The sequence below is a fragment of the Hippocampus guttulatus genome, chromosome 14 (genome assembly GCF_054856545.1).
Source record: "Hippocampus guttulatus isolate MCC_2025c chromosome 14, RoL_Hgut_1.0, whole genome shotgun sequence".
NCBI lineage: Eukaryota > Metazoa > Chordata > Actinopteri > Syngnathiformes > Syngnathidae > Hippocampus > Hippocampus guttulatus.
Window position 1 is genome coordinate 14,247,497 of NC_141274.1, and position 18,775 is coordinate 14,266,271.

General features: G+C 45.8%; 1 protein-coding gene across 2 annotated transcripts in view; it reads left to right on the forward strand.

The window, feature by feature from the left end:
- Positions 1-18,256, forward strand: part of LOC147195266 (ephrin type-A receptor 3-like) — a 76,833-nt gene extending 58,577 nt beyond the window's left edge. Inside the window, exons 11-19 of one of the 2 annotated variants that reach the window (XM_086128374.1) lie at positions 1,484-1,551; positions 2,107-2,232; positions 2,634-2,819; positions 10,059-10,120; positions 11,700-11,909; positions 13,617-13,766; positions 13,953-14,146; positions 14,462-14,599; positions 14,715-18,256. In XM_086128374.1, coding sequence (XP_085984500.1) covers positions 1,484-1,551; positions 2,107-2,232; positions 2,634-2,819; positions 10,059-10,120; positions 11,700-11,909; positions 13,617-13,766; positions 13,953-14,146; positions 14,462-14,599; positions 14,715-14,763 — 1,183 coding nt within the window. In that variant the 3' untranslated portion in view covers positions 14,764-18,256. The remainder of the gene's footprint in view (positions 1-1,483; positions 1,552-2,106; positions 2,233-2,633; positions 2,820-10,058; positions 10,121-11,699; positions 11,910-13,616; positions 13,767-13,952; positions 14,147-14,461; positions 14,600-14,714) is intronic. The other variant, XM_086128373.1, reaches the window with a different exon arrangement.
- Positions 18,257-18,775: the final 519 nt, after the last annotated feature.

Genomic DNA, 18,775 nt, shown 5'->3' on the forward strand with positions numbered 1-18,775 from the left:
TGGTATTTTTGACATACAGCTGGTTAGGAACTGTGTAGTCCTCTGTGCCCCCCCCCCCCAGGAGTACAGATGAAAGATTTTGGCCCCATCGAGCATTTCAGATGCCCATCCTTGGTGTTTTACTATCATACATAACTATGTATAATGGCATATGTACTCGTGGCTTAAAAGCGAAGCGCGGATAGTCTCTGTAGCCGAATAAACAAGCACATTCAATGAATGTGCAATAGGTAGCATATAATAAAGTTGCCGCGGCCAGCGCAATCCACTCTTCCTCGGACATTGTGTCGCGTTGTTTCTTGTACAGTGACAATAACAGCAAACTATATATGGCGCCTCAAAATTTTGCTACCCAATAAAGATGCCTTTTTTTTTCATTGCGGCAAGTCATTCCGTATGCAAGAGTCAATCACCGGGTGCGAGTCGCCGACTGCCATTTGTTGGCAGTTGTCCAGTCAAGCCGCGCTCAGCCGCATATGTCGATATGCGGCGGGCCTTAGGGAAGTAGAGACAAGCAAATTAGAATTCAATTCCCCCAACCATCAGACAGGCGAGGCCACGCTGTGTTTAAATCATTTTTAGTTCATCATTAAGTGAAATTGCTTTCTTATTTTATGGGTTTGGGCCTGAAATATTTGTGCAGAATCTAAAAGAGCAGCAAGTCAGATGTTTATGGGTGATGGGGGCTGTTAAACCCGTTCCTGGATAATGCTCGACATCGTGGAAAAATACACTCAGAGAAACACACAAAGAACTCGGCGTCATCCTCCTGCAAGGTCGGCATAACGCAATCTGTTAAACACGTCCTCACAGCTGGACAACAGGCCGGTTGATCAACGGATCAATATTTTGGTCGTCGCACGGAGACCACACCGCAGGGTGTACGCGCCGACGGGTGGGAGGGGTCAGCATAGGAGTGTGACCCGTAGTAAATCTGGAGGCGGTCATGGCCAGAGGGGCTGTAGCGCGTTAATGCAGTCAACGTGTATGGAACATCTGTGACTCTCACACATGCTCAATATTTAGCAAACAGCAATGTTGGGAGTGTGTCACTGACAGCCAAAACGGGAGGAAATGAAATCTAATTGTAACATGTATTTGTTACGTGTTTTGATGCATTTTTATGCTTTAGAAAACATTTTTGTCTGAATTTTAGGGGGGCTTGGAACGGATTAGGGCATTTACATGGAAAACTTGTCTCGAATTGAAAACATTTCTAGTTAAGAAATTTCTTCCAGAACCAATGAATTTTGTAAGTAGAGATACCACTGTATTTAAATATATATACAAAATGAGGAATCGGTTGTTTTAAAAATAATCAACGCATTTTCAATATGTGATACAGATTTTAACGGAGTCTTTGTACTTTCTCCGCCACGAGTTTTCATCTGTTGGAGAAAGTGCGCATATGGGTTGGTGCGCGCGTGCGCGTGTGCGCTCGTACAGCAGGTTGCTCACCCAGCTGGCTATTTGTTTTTTGCAGGCACTGTGGATATATCAAAGCCAAGCAGGACCCTGATGAAGAGAAGATGCAGTTCCAGCATGGCCGAGGTAATAACATCACCTTAATAGAATTCACACGTACAAACACCGAGGCGTACATAAACACAGACGCGTGCCCCATTTTCTCGGACCCGCGACTGCTAACCTTGCCTTGCACATCAGCACGGATGCAATGTATTTCATTCAAAGAAAAATGGCTCAAATTGTGATCAACAGTTCCTTATGCAAGCATCCCAAGAGTTGCCGACTAAAGCTGTAAAGAAAGGCATCGGTGACATTTAGGTCGGCATCAACAATTTATTTTTTTTTGCACGCGAACGTCTGCTTGTAGGATGAGGCTCCTTCTGGGTTCCTGTTAAAATGAGGTGTCATTTTCATCACCGCAACTAACAAAGCAGTTACTCGACGTGTCTAATTACGTAAGCATTTTAACACCATCCGAGCAGCGTACTCGTGTCGCCACGGGCAGTCAAACGGCAGGGATGGCAAACGGCATTTTTATGAAACCCCGTAAACCCACTATGCCGGAACATTTAGGAGATGTGGCAATACAACTCATGTTTGTTCATTCGCTTCTTTTCTCCCTCATTTGCATGTGCACAGTCAAGCTTCCCGGCAGTCGGACCTACATCCATCCTCACACCTATGAAGACCCCAACCAGGCTGTCAGGGACTTCGCCAAAGAGATCGATGCGACCAATATTCGCATCGAGAGAGTTATTGGAGCCGGTACGCTTGAAAACATATGTGGTTCATTTCGTCCTGGGTATTATAACATAAATACAGTCACCCCCCTGTTTATTAGGGTGGGCATGTTCCAGACACACATTTTTCATAGTTTCACACCTCCAACAAGTTTTGAATATCAACACACACACAAAAAAAATAATCTTTTCACTCTCTCACTGACACATACAACGAAAGAGAATTGAACACTTGTACATTTAAAAACCAAAATGTACCAGCAAACCGTGTAATTTCATTGAGCAAAAGTCAGCTAGCTGATGCTAACATATAATGTGAAACTCCATTGATGGGCTAACGCAAATTAGCCTGGCTATGACAGTATTTGCAAGCCGTCAAACAACAGCGCAAACCTTTTTTTTTTTTTGGTGCGTCCGTATTTGTAGGGGAGTTTGGGGAAGTGTGCAGCGGGCGGTTGCGCGTCCAAGGAAAACGTGAGATCTACGTGGCAATCAAGAGTCTGAAGGCGGGCTACTCGGACAAACAGAGGCGGGACTTTCTGTCAGAGGCCTCCATCATGGGACAATTCGACCACCCCAACATCATCAGACTGGAAGGAGTCGTCACTAAATGTGAGTCATGCTTCCGTGTGGGTTTAACAGTTGATATGACACACACACCCTACAGTGGAATGTTCTTATGAACTTCATTTTTTCCCCGAGAATCTTTAATGGAAAATTAGGGGGCGGCAATAAGTGATTTTCTACATAATGCCTTGAGACACAAATTTTGTTGTGGAGCCACACTTGCGTCGAAAAAAGCTTGTACATCATGATATATCATTATGGTTCTCTCTGGGGTGTGCAACATGGCCACTGTTATAGTCATGCAGACGCAAAGAAGAGTTTCACAACTACTCCTATGACTTTGTAATCTGCAGTAAACATTGTCAATTTTCACTGAGGATAAAGAACGTATGACTGAGTACTGTGATACGTTGGTCTGTTGTGTTGATGAGCCTGAAACGTAATAACCCCGCCCCCGGCAGTGCTATTCGTTAGCCCGTCTATAGCGTTTTGAATCGTCCGTTAGCATTAAGCTACCTGAAGGCAATTTTCTGTGGTTGTTTGGAAAATTATGTGTATAAAAGAGGACCGGCAATCAACAGCTTGAAGTCTTTTTTTTTTTCTTTTGAGGAATCAGCAAATTCCACATATCGCTTTGTGATTCAAAGCAATATTTGTCTGAATCTTTGGTTCGTCAACTGATTGCGAACCGAGGTCCACTGTACCGCCGTACATGGACCGCAGCACACAGCCGATGTAAACAGATATCGCTGACCCTTGTTGGGATAGATTTCCATTACCATGGTTACGCCTGCATGACACATGGCAACTGCGACTGTCCTGCGCTCTTCAAATAGCTACTTGTTTACTTCACTACTGTGTTATATCCATTGTGAGCATCTCTGCACGTCTGCGTGTGTGTCGGGGAGCGACGCAGGCCGGGGTTCAACAACAAGGCTGATTGGTTATCTCTGGCGCCCGCTCTAGCCATCACTCACTCCCTTTTCCATCTCTCTTCTTGTCTCGTATGTCCATCTCGCGCCGCGGCTTTGTCCCTCAGTGTTCGTCTTATCTTCTCATTTAGTCTCTCCTCTCTCTTTCGGTCTATCTCTCCATCTTTATCTCTCACTCGCTCCCATTTCGCCGGCAGATGACGTGCCCTGATGTTGGTCTAATGAAAGCAGGAACAGATAACACGCTAGCTGTTGCAGCGGAGACCACCGCGTGTCAATCAAAATTTGAGTCGGCTTTTACACACAAATGGTAATGTGCGCTGCAATTGCGGTGGGACCTTAAATGTTGAACACAATCGGACTAACTGACCTCTGACTTGTTTAGTGTTTGTTAGTTTTTTTTAATATGTTACATAATTCAACTATTGCCGTCATAAAAATGGCCTTATTGCGCAGAAAAAAATCCTCTTTCGATCTAACTACTTTAAAGGCAATATTTTGTGTTTTTGTAGCCAATTGATGAATTTGGAAAGACAAGTGTACCAAAAGGGAGGGGGTGCTGGGGAGGGGGCGCTTCGAGTGTTCAGCCCGGCACACACGACAGCACAGCACAGCACCTGGTCAGCAACACAAGCGTGAATGCATATTCATGAATATCAATAATTCATAACATTAATTGGCTGTGATTTTCAACTTCATGAATATTCACCAGTGTGCAAACAATTGATGCAAAAACATACTTATTAATTGCCTATTTGCTTTCTGTAAATAAGGCTTCATAATAAACGCGACCTTTTGCATGCAGGGCGGAAGCAGGCGGATTAATGAAACGCTTCTGTTATGGCATTGTGGGTTTTAACGTCACTTTTTGTCATGTCGTGAACCGAATAGAGTGCATCTCGAAATTTGGTGACAAAAAGTCGACTGAATTTTAGACTGGCTCAAAGGTGGTCTATTTTGCAGTGTAGGGGGTGTTGAGAGGGTGATCGAGCTCCTCCGAAACAAATCTCACGAGCAGGACGTCATTTCACAGGTCACAGCCTAAGGTGTGCGCGGGTGGATTGGCTGGGTTGTTGATGGGCCAGTTCAGATGGGTCAATAATTCCTGCAGGCTCTTTTCTCCCGCACCAGCTGGTCCCTTCACACCACTCTCGGTATGCAATCAGCCGGGCTGACCTCGCGTGCACCGGGCTCAGATGGGTTCAAGAGGGGTTGAGCTGCTAACTAGACTTCAACGGGGGAGAAGGAGGATTTGCAATCGCGGTTTTCCAGTCGCACGGAGAAACTCTTGGAAGATTTCTAAATTGGGCTATAAACGCAACAACAAATGTGTGTCCATTTGAATTATTTATTCACATGAAACGAATGCATGTACGAAGACAAGAAAGTGCAACCAAAGTACATAATTATTCCTTCATCAATACTTTGCCGCTTCTGGGGATTCAAATGAATTCACAAATGTCAATGATGTCAGTTAAACTACATTCAGTAAAGCGCCGCACTAATTTGCTGTCACGTATTGAAAAAAAAATGCCCTTTGTGCAACTTCTCCAAACTTTAAAACCAATCCCAGCAATTGTTCTCACTGAGAAAAAGAGAAAAGTCTTTGTTCGTATTTATTGTAATTTTGCGTAGGACCTTGTGTGGAGTGTGTGCTGCTCGTGCATTTTGGCTGCAATCTTTTCAATTCCGGCGCTTGTCATCCTTTTATACGTGCGCTCTTGTCAGTTTACAAGCGCATAAGCCTTCAGCTCCTGCAGTGTTCCACCCTAATAAGCGTCTTTGCTGCCTGTCATCTGATTGTTGCTATTGTCTTGCTGATTGGTGGGCCACACGCAAGAAAAGAGAGCGAGAGGAAAAAAAGACCCCCCCTTTCTCTATCCGCACATCAGGAAAAGCGCGACAATCTGCGCCCCCTTCCTCCTCCCTCTCATCATCCCTTCATCTCATTCACCGCATCTCTAATTTGATCCGGCCGCCGCTCGTGCATTTTTTGAAAAGAAAATGCTGCAACAATCAGCTCATTGGAGAAAACCCTCAATTATGGCACTCCATCTCGTCTGCCGATCAAATACTCTGTATATGCATTAAGATGCTTCAAACTGAGCAAAGCTGCGCACTGACTTCATTCCATTTTGTCTTTCGTCTGGGGTATCTAGCGATCGGCTCCAAATGCGCACCTTCGCTTGTCGAACAATACACTGCGTAAAAGGCGCTTTGGATCGCTCATATGCAGATCCGTGAAGATTGGAGCGACCGCAGAGGCAAACGAAGGGGAGTTAAGATAGGACGAAGAGGTGATGATGGTTGCAGGATGGAGGGAAGATGGCGGAGAGGTGGCTGAGATGAGATGGGATACAAGAGCGAGGAAATTAGACAACATTGGACTTGGAGAACAAATGAGGGTGACGGGGAAGATGTGTGCAGAGATTTCGGTACGAGAAGGGCAGGCAGGCGAGAGGGCGAATGGCGAGGAGATGAACGTGAGGAAATGAGAGGATGGGGAGGTGGAGAGACGCGAGGAGATAAGCTTATTGAATTTCTGTCTACCTGTTATGCAGCAACACACCCCCTCCACCCAGCCTCGCATGGCGCGATCTGTCCTGTACCATTTTGTTCTGAACCCTTAATTTTCTCTTTTCTACTTCAAACCACGTTCAATAATGCCACGATGCAGGCCTCTGGCACAAAAAAACTCGTAGCGTAATTGTACTCATGTATACACACAGTTGGCAAACAGTACGCTCGTAAACAGAAACAGACACTAAAAATGACCATATGTGTTGTTTACATCCCTTCTATTGTTGTTTTTCCACTGCATGGGTCTACTGGGTTTGGGAGGGTTGTGGGGGGAGGCTCTATTTCAAAATAGTACAGTTGATTAGGGGGGGAAACGGACAGTTCACCGTATTTACTGGGAAAAGAAATCTTGGATTTACTTAATTCCAGCATGCCAATCAGTTGACATGATTATCCGTCCATGCATCCATCCAACCAAACTATCATGGTCTGTCGAACAAAAGTCAGCTAGCTTAATGCTTACAGATAATGTGAATCACCATTGATGGGCTAACGGAATTGAACATAGATGTTACAGTACTTAGAAACCTTCCAAAACATCTGCTACTTCAACACACACGGAGCGGCAACTCTTGTGTTTTACATGCACTTTAGCAGTTAGCATGCTTCTCCATTTTGCTCTCCCTGGGATTAGCGACTACCATCCTCCTCCTGCAATAGCAGTGCTAGTCAGAAGTAGAGCTTATTCGCTGGCATGGATGTGAGGACTACTTACTTCATCGCCTGGAAGAACATGATTGAGCCACACTAGCAAAACAAACCTAGCTGGTGTGGCGGAAGTTAGCTTAGCGCCTAGCATACACCCAGGAATGTTCGACCCGACATACTAGAGACAAACGTCGAGCTCCGTGACTCCATTGGTCATTTCTTCTTTTACAATTGTGTAATTCAAATGCAATGACGAATGGTTCCGAACAATGAGAGAGCAGCACGGGTTTCAACTCACGCACAAACACAATCAAGCACAAGGTTGTGATGATTAGCGCTTTATGGCCAAGGAAAGATAGACAACACTTGCTTCCACCAAATGAAGCGGCCGAAAGACGAGGACAGTTGTCGCTGATCCATTCCATGACACGCCACCTGGCAGAATGTCAATAGCCAATCTGCACGCAGGCACCCACTCAGACAGCCCTTCGAGCTCTTTGACTTATTTCCTAGCGTGATGAAAGGTATTAAATCTGACTGAATAAGAAGGTGATTAGTTAATTATGTGCTTTCAGGAGCATTTGGCAAAGTGGCGCTTCTTGACATGCTCCAACCTGCAAGTGTGTTCCATTTTTGTTTTGAAAAGTGGATGAAGTCGCTCAGGGAAATGAAAAGGGCTCATTGTGTTGCGTGCGTGTGTGTGGATGTGTGTGTGCCTGTGCGCACACCCGAGTCAACGAGAAGGAACGTGTAAATGTTGCGAGCCGGTGTGTGTGTGGTCGACTTTATTGGTAACCTCTGTTATCTGTCACTTGCAAGGATAATTTAGGATGGCAGGTGTCCAGATGATGACTGGTGATGGTGTGTGTCGCTGCGTGCGTGCGTGCGCGTGCGCAGGCGCTTGTGGCGCGCTCATGCCGATCGTCACTGAGACGACAGAATGAATGTGTTTTCATTCCGGCCCTCTCCTGGTACAGCTAATACTGTCGGCCTAAAGGTAATAGTCTATACTTCACGGGTAACGTGTGGCATATGATTTTACCCGCACACACAAAGCCATGTTTTGTTGTTCAATTTCTTGCTGTCAGTGTTGGAAGTTATGGTCCTGGGAGGTCTGACTTTGGTATGGATGGTGTCGCTGTGCAACAAAAAAAAAAAGGGAAAGTAACACCCCTGTGAATGTTCTCAAGGCGTGCACTGTAAAAAAAAAAGACAAAAAATAGCCGCAGCTCCTGCTCTGGTATGACTTAATCGTAGCACTAAATGCTATTAGCTTAAATGTTTACTTTTTGGAATGTAAATCAGTCACTGATGGTGTGCTGGTACTATGTGTGGACTACTGTAGGTTAGTATTGAGGTATTATGTTTTTTATTGGTATCAGTAATTATAACTCAACTCTAGAGAGTGAGTACGTTTGCCACCTCTGCTAATCCATCTACAATTTATCACGAGTCATACACACATACGCGGATCAAGGGCAGAGCGTCACGTCCTTTTCCATCACGGTAAATCCCACCAACAGTTGTTTGAACACTTTTGTTGTCTCCATTTCCACTCGCCGTGCCCCGAAACCAGTTCTCAGACACACTCATACACACACACACAAAAGCACGCCGGGACACAATTTAATAAACACACGACAAACAAATACAAAGCAACACACAATCCAGGCCCCGTGTAGAGATAAATGTGACCAGCAGTCTTCACCCCCAGCAGTAGAAAATCCAATTCCCTTTCACTTTTATCCCTGAGACTAATGTCACTGTCAAAGAAGACACCACCACCGGAGACCCACGGCTCTCTCCGTGTGTGTGTGTGTGTGTGTGTGTCCTTCCGTTTGCTGCGCAGAAAGTGAATTCATTTAAGGTGATGCATTGCTGCCTTTACCTACAATCTAACTCGAGGCCTCTGTGGTGTTGTTCTGCCTTCCCATGACAAGATTGTGACCCCCCCCCCCTCAATCCCCCACAACACCCTTACCTGTGGTCCTCTTACACATTTCCTCTCATCTACAACTCTTGACAACAGAAGAAAAAAACTGACGTCATCCATTAGTCAGCCCACTCCAAAAATTCTGAAGTCATTCTCGTTCTCACCATCATCTATTCTCATGTGGTCACCTCTTCTCGTTTCATTCTCATCTCATTCCCATTCCCATCTTTCTTTTGTATTTGCTATCGTCTGGCTTCCCTTTGTGGAGGGCTCCCATCCTCCTCCCTTATTTCCTTCTTTCGCTCCCTTCATCTTGTATTTAGAACCTCATCCCTTCACGTACTTTTCATATCTCCTTGTTGACTCTGAAATGCAATAATAGCAGCTACAACCTGTTGGCAATTAAAGTAAATGAAATCATTATTTAACTGTACGTCATGTATTGGGAAGGAAAGTCTGCTTGGGTGGAGTTCCCCAAAATACAAAGATAGAGCAAATGCGGGACGTAGAAAGTAAACACCATCTTTCCAGGCGCGCACACACACACACTAAATGGTTTGTACATAATTGTTTGCGATTGGCAAAGTAGGGCTGTCGGGGGTCGTACGTTGAGTTAGCCTCGCCGCAAAGGAACGGCTGCTGTTTTAGTGTGTGTGTGTGTTTGCGTGTACATGTGATTGCCTCTACTTTGTTAGTCATTTGTAAGCCCGAGCAGATGCCATGCAGAGGGGCATAGTGCACACGGGGCCTGTCAGTCAACTTTACAGACACACACACACACACACACACACACACATAAACATCCATGTGCAGGTGCACCTTGATTGAACCGCAACACGCCCCACACCTCCTTTCCCTTGAGGCTGATTAGTATTCATGAGATCTCAGGAGAACCCCTAAAACACCCTCCCTCTCTCTCTCACACACACACACACACACACACACACAGATATGCTAGTAGATCGGTCCGTTCTAATTATCTCCTGGCGTTCATGGGGAGGCTTGATTAGAAGCTGTCAATGTGACTGATGACGACACGCCACGCGATCCCCCCAGAGAGAGGCCAGAGAAGAAGGCCGGTCACAGCTGCGGGCTGCACCGCCGCCGCGCTCTCCTCGTCTCTTTATAGTCCATGTCTTTGTTCCATATAATTGCACTTCATTACAGCTGCCTTGTTATGTCTCTTTCTAGGTAAGCCGGTGATGATCATAACAGAATTCATGGAGAATGGATCGCTGGACACCTTCCTCAAGGTGAGTGAGCGGGAAGCAACAGCCATAATCACTTGCAGACTTTCAAGGTCAGGTATGCAGCTCCTGATGATGATGAGTAGCCCAAATTGGGCTTTTACTCCACACAGCTTGCTGGAACTCAAAAGGGGATTTCAACATCACAAGGTGGAAAATTTAACTAGTGGATGTTCGCCGATTCCTTTTTTTGGGGAGTTTCGCAAACTGCCACACACACTCACACACACACACACACACACACTACTCCAACAAGATCAATGGGAACTGCTGACCTTAAATGACAAAAACAAAAACACACAGTCACAAAATCCACACACTGATGAAACAAAACCAAACAAAACAAAATCTGTTGTGTGTTGCAGTTTGTCTTATAACGAGGGTCATAAAGAGTGTCCACGGTGCCTCAATATAATAATGGAACATGTTTTTTACAGCTGATCTGCGCTCTAGTCATCCATATGTGTCTTTAATTATGCTGACCATTTATTAAACAGCTGTCCCTGAGAAAATACAAAACCGGAGACCTGTCAGGGAAGGACTTCCTCCCTCTCGTTAATATCCTACTATCCGCCGAGATAGCATCTGCCCCACAAATGTGCTCATGTATGCCAGATGTTTACAAATATAAACAAACAAAACATACATATATATATATAAATATATATCAAATATATATATATATATATATACTGTATATATATAATTTTTTTTCTCTCTCTCTCTCTCTCTCTCTCTCACACACACACACATTTAATACCTTCATTCCTCATCTGCCTCCTTACTGAGCAGCCCAGCAATACAATGTAGTGGGCAGATTAATAGAGGAAGTCTGTAGGTTTGTTAGACACTCCAATCAATCAGCATCTCGCAAAATCCACCAGCTAATTAACTTACTCCACAGCTGCTGAGGCGGGGTGGGGGGTGGAGGGGGGGGGGGGGATACTGCATCACGGTCGTTGTTGGTAGAGGGCGGTGTGCATATTCCGAAAGATGATGGCCACAAGATGAATGGATACATGGGGATAGAGTCCACCTAATTCAGTTCTCTTTGCCTGAGACAAGACGCCGCGGGAAAGACAGAGACGGATGGCGAGAGCATCCAAAGAGAGGGAGGGAGAGATTAAATGAAGGAGAAAGGGTGACCGATAACATGGATGGGTTTTTAACGGGCGCCGTTGGCCCATGGCAGAAATAATTTGCAGAGGAAGGTAAGCTGAACTGTCATCGATCAACAGGCGCCGCTTCCCGGACACAAAAACCGGAATCAGGTGAGCGCTGCTTGGGCATACAGTATTCCGATCCGCCAAGGCTTCGTGGTGGACCCCCCCCCCCCCCAAAAAAAACATATTTCATTGACATCCCGCTGATAGTGGCCAAGTACAGGGTTAGCGAGAGACAGAATGCATTACAAATGTTGTTTAGGGACACTTGAGAAGATTTTTTTTGAAGGGGGGGGGCTCAAAATTCCAATTGAGGCGGCTGAAGAATGCAGCATTCATGACGTCATCCTGCCGCCGCTCAGTGTGAGCTTTTACAACGTACATCACTGTGTATTAATTCATCTTTCTCCTTGTTCCCGCAGAAACACGACGGGCAGTTCACCGTAATCCAGCTGGTGGGCATGCTGCGCGGCATCGCCTCAGGCATGAAGTACCTGTCAGACATGAGCTATGTTCACCGAGATCTCGCGGCACGAAACATCCTGGTCAACAGCAACCTGGTGTGTAAGGTGTCTGACTTCGGCCTAAGTCGGGTTCTGGAGGACGACCCGGAGGCTGCGTACACCACAAGGGTAAGACAGATTCACACGGTCTTTCTTTTGGATGCTTCGCTGCATAGTGAAGATGAGCATTATCGTAGCAGGCCCCAAAGTCGGATTTATTAACGCACATCTGCCTGACTGTCAACTACTCTGGGTTCAAATGTTAGCTTTTCTTTGCGCTGTTAGCATGCTGCCTGGATGCTTGCACCGGTTTTCCGCGGCTACTCTGTCATCCTTCCATATTCCAAAACCGCGCATGCTCGGTTAACCGAAGCCTCTCAATCACACGGGTCTAAACATGAGTTTGAATGGTTTTCCTGTGTGCCCGATGGTTGGCTAGCAACCAGTCCTGAATGTGTGGCCCAAAGTCTGACGGTTTAGCCTTCAGCTCATTTGTTTGAACAACGACGGCTGGATGAATCAACCAACAAGACCCCCCCCCCCTATTTCCCGCAAATCTTAATTCTTCTTCAATTTGCCTCCAACTTTGTGGAAACCAAAATGTCAACTGTGAGAACCAAAAATAGAATTCTGGTTGCGGAATAAACATGTACATCACAAATCCTTAGAGAGAGAGCAGCAAATTGCCGGCAAACACATGAGCTTAAATTCCGAGAGCCCGCCGCCGAAGAAATAGTCAATGATCCCGCGATGAGGACTTGGTTACGAGACACCTAGTGGTTTAAGATGTTTCACACCAAGGTTGGTTTGTTCAATTCACATGCCAGAAATCACTGGAGACTTCATCAATTATGAACACAGGCACGTCGCGTCATGCTAATAAACCTCTTTCACGTTCTTCCCTACATATTACCAAATTGGCCAAATCTTTGGTCGCATTCCCGTCCTCGCACAGAGCCGTCGTCAGCGAGTTAAGCTGCGGCGGAGGAACTCATCTAAAATGCCCACAAGGAGATGGCATTATTCATACGCATAGGAGGAACTGTCGAGGATGTTATTTTTAATATGGCATTAGCATTGCCCTGGGAGGGCCGCATCAGCCGCAGACTGCTCCGTTGCAATCAGACGCACACCCACTGATGTCAGGAGACGGCGATGGAAAACTGGAGGCGCTGGGAGGGGGCGGGGCAAGAGGCAGAGGTGGAGACGTGGAAGACATCCAGAGAGGAGCGGGAATCAAATAAGGCTGAGGGGGAACAAGGGAGGGACCCAGTGAGAGCAGTTCAGAGATAAGAGAGGAGCTTTTAGGGGCGCCCAACGGGGGGCCAGGGAAACTCAAGTACAGTGCAGAGTGACTGGGCAGCTTTGTCTTTCACTTGACTTTGACCAAGCGGCGCAGAGACGGGCAACGCTCGGGCGCTGCAGAGGCAGCTGCCGTATGTTAAAAGGACGACCGGAGCTTTGGTCGTTATTGTGCACGTCGCGTGTGCTCGTCGGTGCGAAAAGGCGCCAGATCCCCATTGCGTCTACACCGTGGCGTTTTAGAAAATCCATTTCGATCCGGGCCCGGCACGACAAACGCACAACAAGTCGGATGAAAGCAGAAAAGGGAATTTGATAGCGGTAGGACGACGTGCTCGCGTAAACACGGGAATGGCGGTGCATGATATCATCGGCTCAGTCCTCGTCAACGCAGCTCAGAGCTTCCAAGCAGCCCGGACTTCTTATTGCTTTTCATTTATGACGTTCCTGAGCCAAATCCCCACGACAGCATTTCTTAAAGTTCAGGTTGACATATTCAATTAAGTGTGTTTGGATTCTCTTCACTATTTCCAGGGAGGGAAGATCCCCATCAGGTGGACGGCTCCGGAGGCCATCGCCTACAGGAAGTTTACCTCTGCCAGTGACGTGTGGAGTTACGGAATCGTCATGTGGGAAGTGATTTCGTACGGCGAGAGGCCCTACTGGGAGATGTCCAACCAGGATGTGAGTCACAATCACGACCCCGTCCTGGAGCCCACCGTTCTGACCTTCACGCATCATGAGAGTTGTGTTATCACTGGCGATTAATAGCATGCAGTAAAACATGGCACAGAAAGAACGCTTGCGGTCCTCAAAGCGCAACTTCGAGCAGACGTGATTTATTGGCCTCTTTTTTGTTGTTGTTTGCAGGTCATAAAAGCAATCGACGAGGGCTACCGTCTTCCTGCGCCCATGGACTGTCCGGTGGTCCTGCACCAGCTCATGTTGGACTGCTGGGAGAAGGGACGCAGCGAGCGACCCAAGTTTGGACAGATCGTCACAATCCTGGACAAGCTCATCAGAAACCCCGCCAGCCTCAGAGAGCTGGCCAACAGCCCCGCAGGGTCAGTGGGAGCGCGCCGAAGGCATCATGGCCGCTTTAGATTTCATTTTGGTGTTGGATTTTCTTGTCACCTACGTCAGACATTAGTTGGTGGCAAGCGATTAGCCTAAAACTGCAAAGACCAATCATGTGTTTTTCTCATGCCGTTAAATACAACAGTGAAGAAAAGCACAATTTGTGTAGCTGTCCTAAAGCAAGTGGGGAAGTAACAAGTAAAAAAAACAAAAAAACCGTCATACATGTCCATGTAAAGATCTGAAGTGCTGTTGAAAATGCACATGAGCAACTGCCAAACGACTCCTTTGTATCTGAACAGTGAGGAGCCCACCACTCCAGAATTCAGTGTCAGCACTGTGGACGAGTGGTTGGAGGCCATCAAGATGGGCCAGTACAAGGAGAACTTTTCCAGCTCCGGATACGTCAGCTTAGACTCAATCCTGTACATCAGTGTCAGGTAAAGAAGGGACTGACAATTATCCACGCTCGCCCATCGCACAATGAGTGTCATACGAAATACACTCGTCGACACGTTTCGCGGAGTGTGTGTTTTAATGTCTTTTCTCTCACAGATTGTTGAATGTTGTCCATCTTGCAGTGAATTGGCCAAAATGGGCGTGAGTCTCGCTGGCCACCAGAAGAAGATTTTATCCAGTGTGCAGAGCCTGCAGACCCAGGGGACGCATGTCCAAGTATAACCCTCTCCACGTCAACACACATTGAGAGAGAGCCCATAGTGTGGACGCCCGTTTTAAGTTTCCCTCCCCTACGAAAGGGAGAGATGTCAACGGACACTCCATTGGTTTTAACAGTCACTGAGTTGAAGGACAACATGGGCACTTCCACATTCTTGCATCATTCTTCCTCCTCCTGAATGGACGCTACCAGCTCCGGAGTGCCGGCAGCAACACAACCACCAACATCTACGGCATCATTCACATTGCAACAGCTTCAAAAATAAAAATCAACATTTAAAAACGATCGAAAAAGACTTGAGAGAGGAAAGACGAGAAAATAGAATCTCTTTCTCACGTGAGGTTTACAATTGCTTTTGTGGTCTTCTGGTTGCCGCTTGAAGAGTTTGAAAGGTGCCGCAAGTACGTTGTTTATGTGTAGATGTCCGTATGTTAGGTGGCGGCGAGTCCCACACCCGTATCGATGTGTAGATGGACCTAACGTTTGCATTGGTTTTGAGGTTTGTATGCTAGTTTCTACCGAGCGCGTGTTCCAACATCCTCCATTCCTCAGCGCTACACAAGGAGGAAGGACGTGAATGTTTGGCTGTTGTGAGGGGTACCTGACCTAAAAAGGAAGTATTGCAACTGGTAAAAATGCGTGCACACGGGGGCAAAGTGCTTCCCTCCATCTACCTACTGTAGACTTGGACTATCCAGAGTCAGTTTTCTTCCATGTCACCATTGCCAGCAATATCCAGAACAATATTGATCAGATGAAATCAATTTCCTCGCTTTTGATTCGTGAAGGGAATAGTTAGTTGTATAGCAAATGTCAAAATCAAGTTGACACTGAAACCGAGGTTGTTTTTTTAATGTTTTGTTTTGGTGAAGGGTCCAACAGTGGTTGATGTAGTCCTCATTTCCGCTTCTATGGCCGGATGGTTACGTGGCCCTCGTCACAGTTATTGAAAGCTAACGTATCTCAAACACGTAACCTTAAGTTTGACAGCAAACGGCTCACCTTCTGTGAGGAAATGTCGATGCTTTGCCGAGCAGTCGGCGATCAGGTGAAAACTAACGGGACCTTTGGAATGGCACTGAACCTGGTTTTCGGTGTTTTGCGATGTAGGGCAGAGAGTGGCATCCCGCACCATATATACGATTGTATCATAGTGTAAAATATGTACAGTGTTGATTTCCAATAATACGATGTTTGTAACGATGACGAGGATGACCATGATGTACTTTTGTTCTGAAGAGATTCGCGAGTGCGTGTTAAGGGGGGGGGCAAAGAGGAGAAACGTACGAGGTACTTGACGCGTTCGAACGGAGGAATGTAGCATGGGAAAGGAGCTTCATCTTTGATTGACGGGCAACGGCGATCACGGTTTCGACATCAAATTAGAATCAGTAGAACGGACTTCGGCTGATTCCAACCCAAAAATTTCATTGGCTGCTTGAGTGTAATTCCGGAGGCTCCCGCTGCGCTCTGACATTCCATGATTATGTTTGTGCAAGCAGGGATGAAATGTGAATTCTTTTTGTTTGGGTTTTTTTATATGTACTTGCACTGAAAATGACACTCACTCACCAAACTGATGATTGCCCAATCATAGCAACCAAAAGTAATCCTAGTTGACCTGCTAGCATTTACAATTAACAAAATGCGCAAGGGCATTGGAAAGGACTTACAGCGCTAAGACAGACTTGCAGGGATGAAAGGATTTGGGGGTTTGTTTTGATTGCACTTCCAAAATAGGAGAGGAAACCATTTAAATGAGTTTTAGAATAAAATAAATAAAAACAGTGTTTCGTTGCCAAAAAGGGGTGACTTGGGGATTCGTTTGGCTCATCGCGCTTGTATAAATGACACGTTCATTGTAAAAAAAACAACGGCACTCTCGCAGTACAGGGGAGGACACGAGAATGGCGCTGTCAGACGCGTCACTATCGGACCACTTGGGCAGATAATACGCTAAAAGTCAGCTTGGATGTTTGGAGTGAGGTAGTGGAGATTTTTTTTTTTCAGCCTTTCAAAAACAGAACATTAATAGCCGATCATTTTCACGACTTCCATAACAGCCAGTCAGATAAACTTGATTTATCATTGCCAAACTGTTAGACCGTAAATCAAAAATACTCTCATCTGACAGCGTGAGCACATTCTACTCATACTAAATTTGCGATTTCATGGATTGTGTGGAGTTCCCTTGAACGGTGGCCTTTGGGATGCCTTATTTTGTCTTTTTGTTGCCCTACGGAGGCTATTATAAGGAGTGAAGTGTACGTAAAGGAAGGATTTATCTGGTCTTCAAATGTCCACGCATCAGCACGCTTTCATTGGAACCATGGATTTTGTTATCTTGATGTGGGGAAACAGTTTGCAAAAAAAAAAAAAAAATAAAGTTGTTGTTATTTATTTTATGTTCTGTGAACTAAAGGAATGCAAATGTGATTGACTGACGCACCTTTGGTCTATCTGGTTGCATATTGTATTTTGACATGGTTCCAAGCTTACGTCAAGATAAAATGCCCCCCCTCCCAATCGGATACGGCTGAAACTGCATCAACCCTCCACAATTAAAGTCCCTGTAAAGTGAAACAAAGGAAAGTGTCGTGAACAATCCTGCCAAATTTGAATGTAAAACTTTAATTGCCCGAGCACATACGTAAGTATAAGTATGTATGTCACCTGAAAAATGGATGCTACTTCGTAAAAAAAACGCAAAAAACATGTCCGCTTCAAGTCTCTGGTGACTGGAAGGACCGCCAGGACGTTGCGGGACTTAAAACGTCTCAACGAGAGGCGCTAGCCAGCAATCGTTTGCAAAGTAACGGCCAAACTAAGTAACTCGTAATTGTGCCGGAAAACCACTGATGCGTACGTAGCTGCTTACTGTTTATAGAGCGAGACAACATAGAAATGCGATACGCTCCAAAATGAAAATCAGGAAAACAGAAATGGTGAGAAACAGGTTGAAAACTACCGTATATCGCCACAATCGGCTCCGTACAGCTGTCAGTGTTTTTTTTTCTCCAGTTGTCAGTGTTTGTATGATTTCAGAACCCCCTCGCCACGTATAATGTATTTACAAACAAATCTCAGAATTCACTTTACAGGATTTTTTTAAGATGCCGGCACACTCCTTTTGTAAGCCTCAAATCCCAAATATGTCCCCAATTTCACCTGTTGACGTCAAGTTACGTGGCTCGGTTTGGCGTAATCTTTTGACAGTCTTTGTCCTCCATCTGCGTTCTTGTGAATGTTCAACGAGTGAGTCTTTTGAACCTCCTCTCACTTTTCCTTTCTTCGGTCACCAAATACTGTCGAGGGACCATCAAGCCAGTTTCCTCTGTCTTGCTCGTCGTGAAGGTTGTCAGCATTCTCATGTCTTTCATGTCGCTGTAATAAATATGCTAATATTTCTAATTTCTTAGCTGTCGCCTGTATTGTCCCTTTCTTTCATTGTACCGCGCGCACACACAAACACATATGCACGAGCGAACACGCCGAGTAAATTCACAAGCGTGATTCCAGAGGGACCGCACGCAATTCAAAGTGCCTTTACAGGAAAGTAATATGAGAACCTCGCTTAATTATTTTTGCTGCTAAAAAGCTTTAAAGTATCAAATGTGTTGAGTGCAGACCAGTCAGCATAAAAGGTTGCTTAGTTAACCCCGCCCCCCCTTTTCCCCGCCCCCTCCCCTGCTCTGTTGCAATTATGAAGGTGGAGTCAAATTGTTTCATAATATTTGCACATGGCAAACCTCGTCCAGCCTGTGACCTCATCGTGAGTCACGGCGTGAGTGAGCATCGTTTTCCTTCACGAGAGACAATTTTGTCACCTTGGAGGAGGAAGGTCTGTGACGCCTGGCCTTAATTAACCCCTTAAGAAAGAACCCCAGTTGCAGTCGCTCCATATTACCGGCATTCCACCTCCTTTAGGCCAGCATAT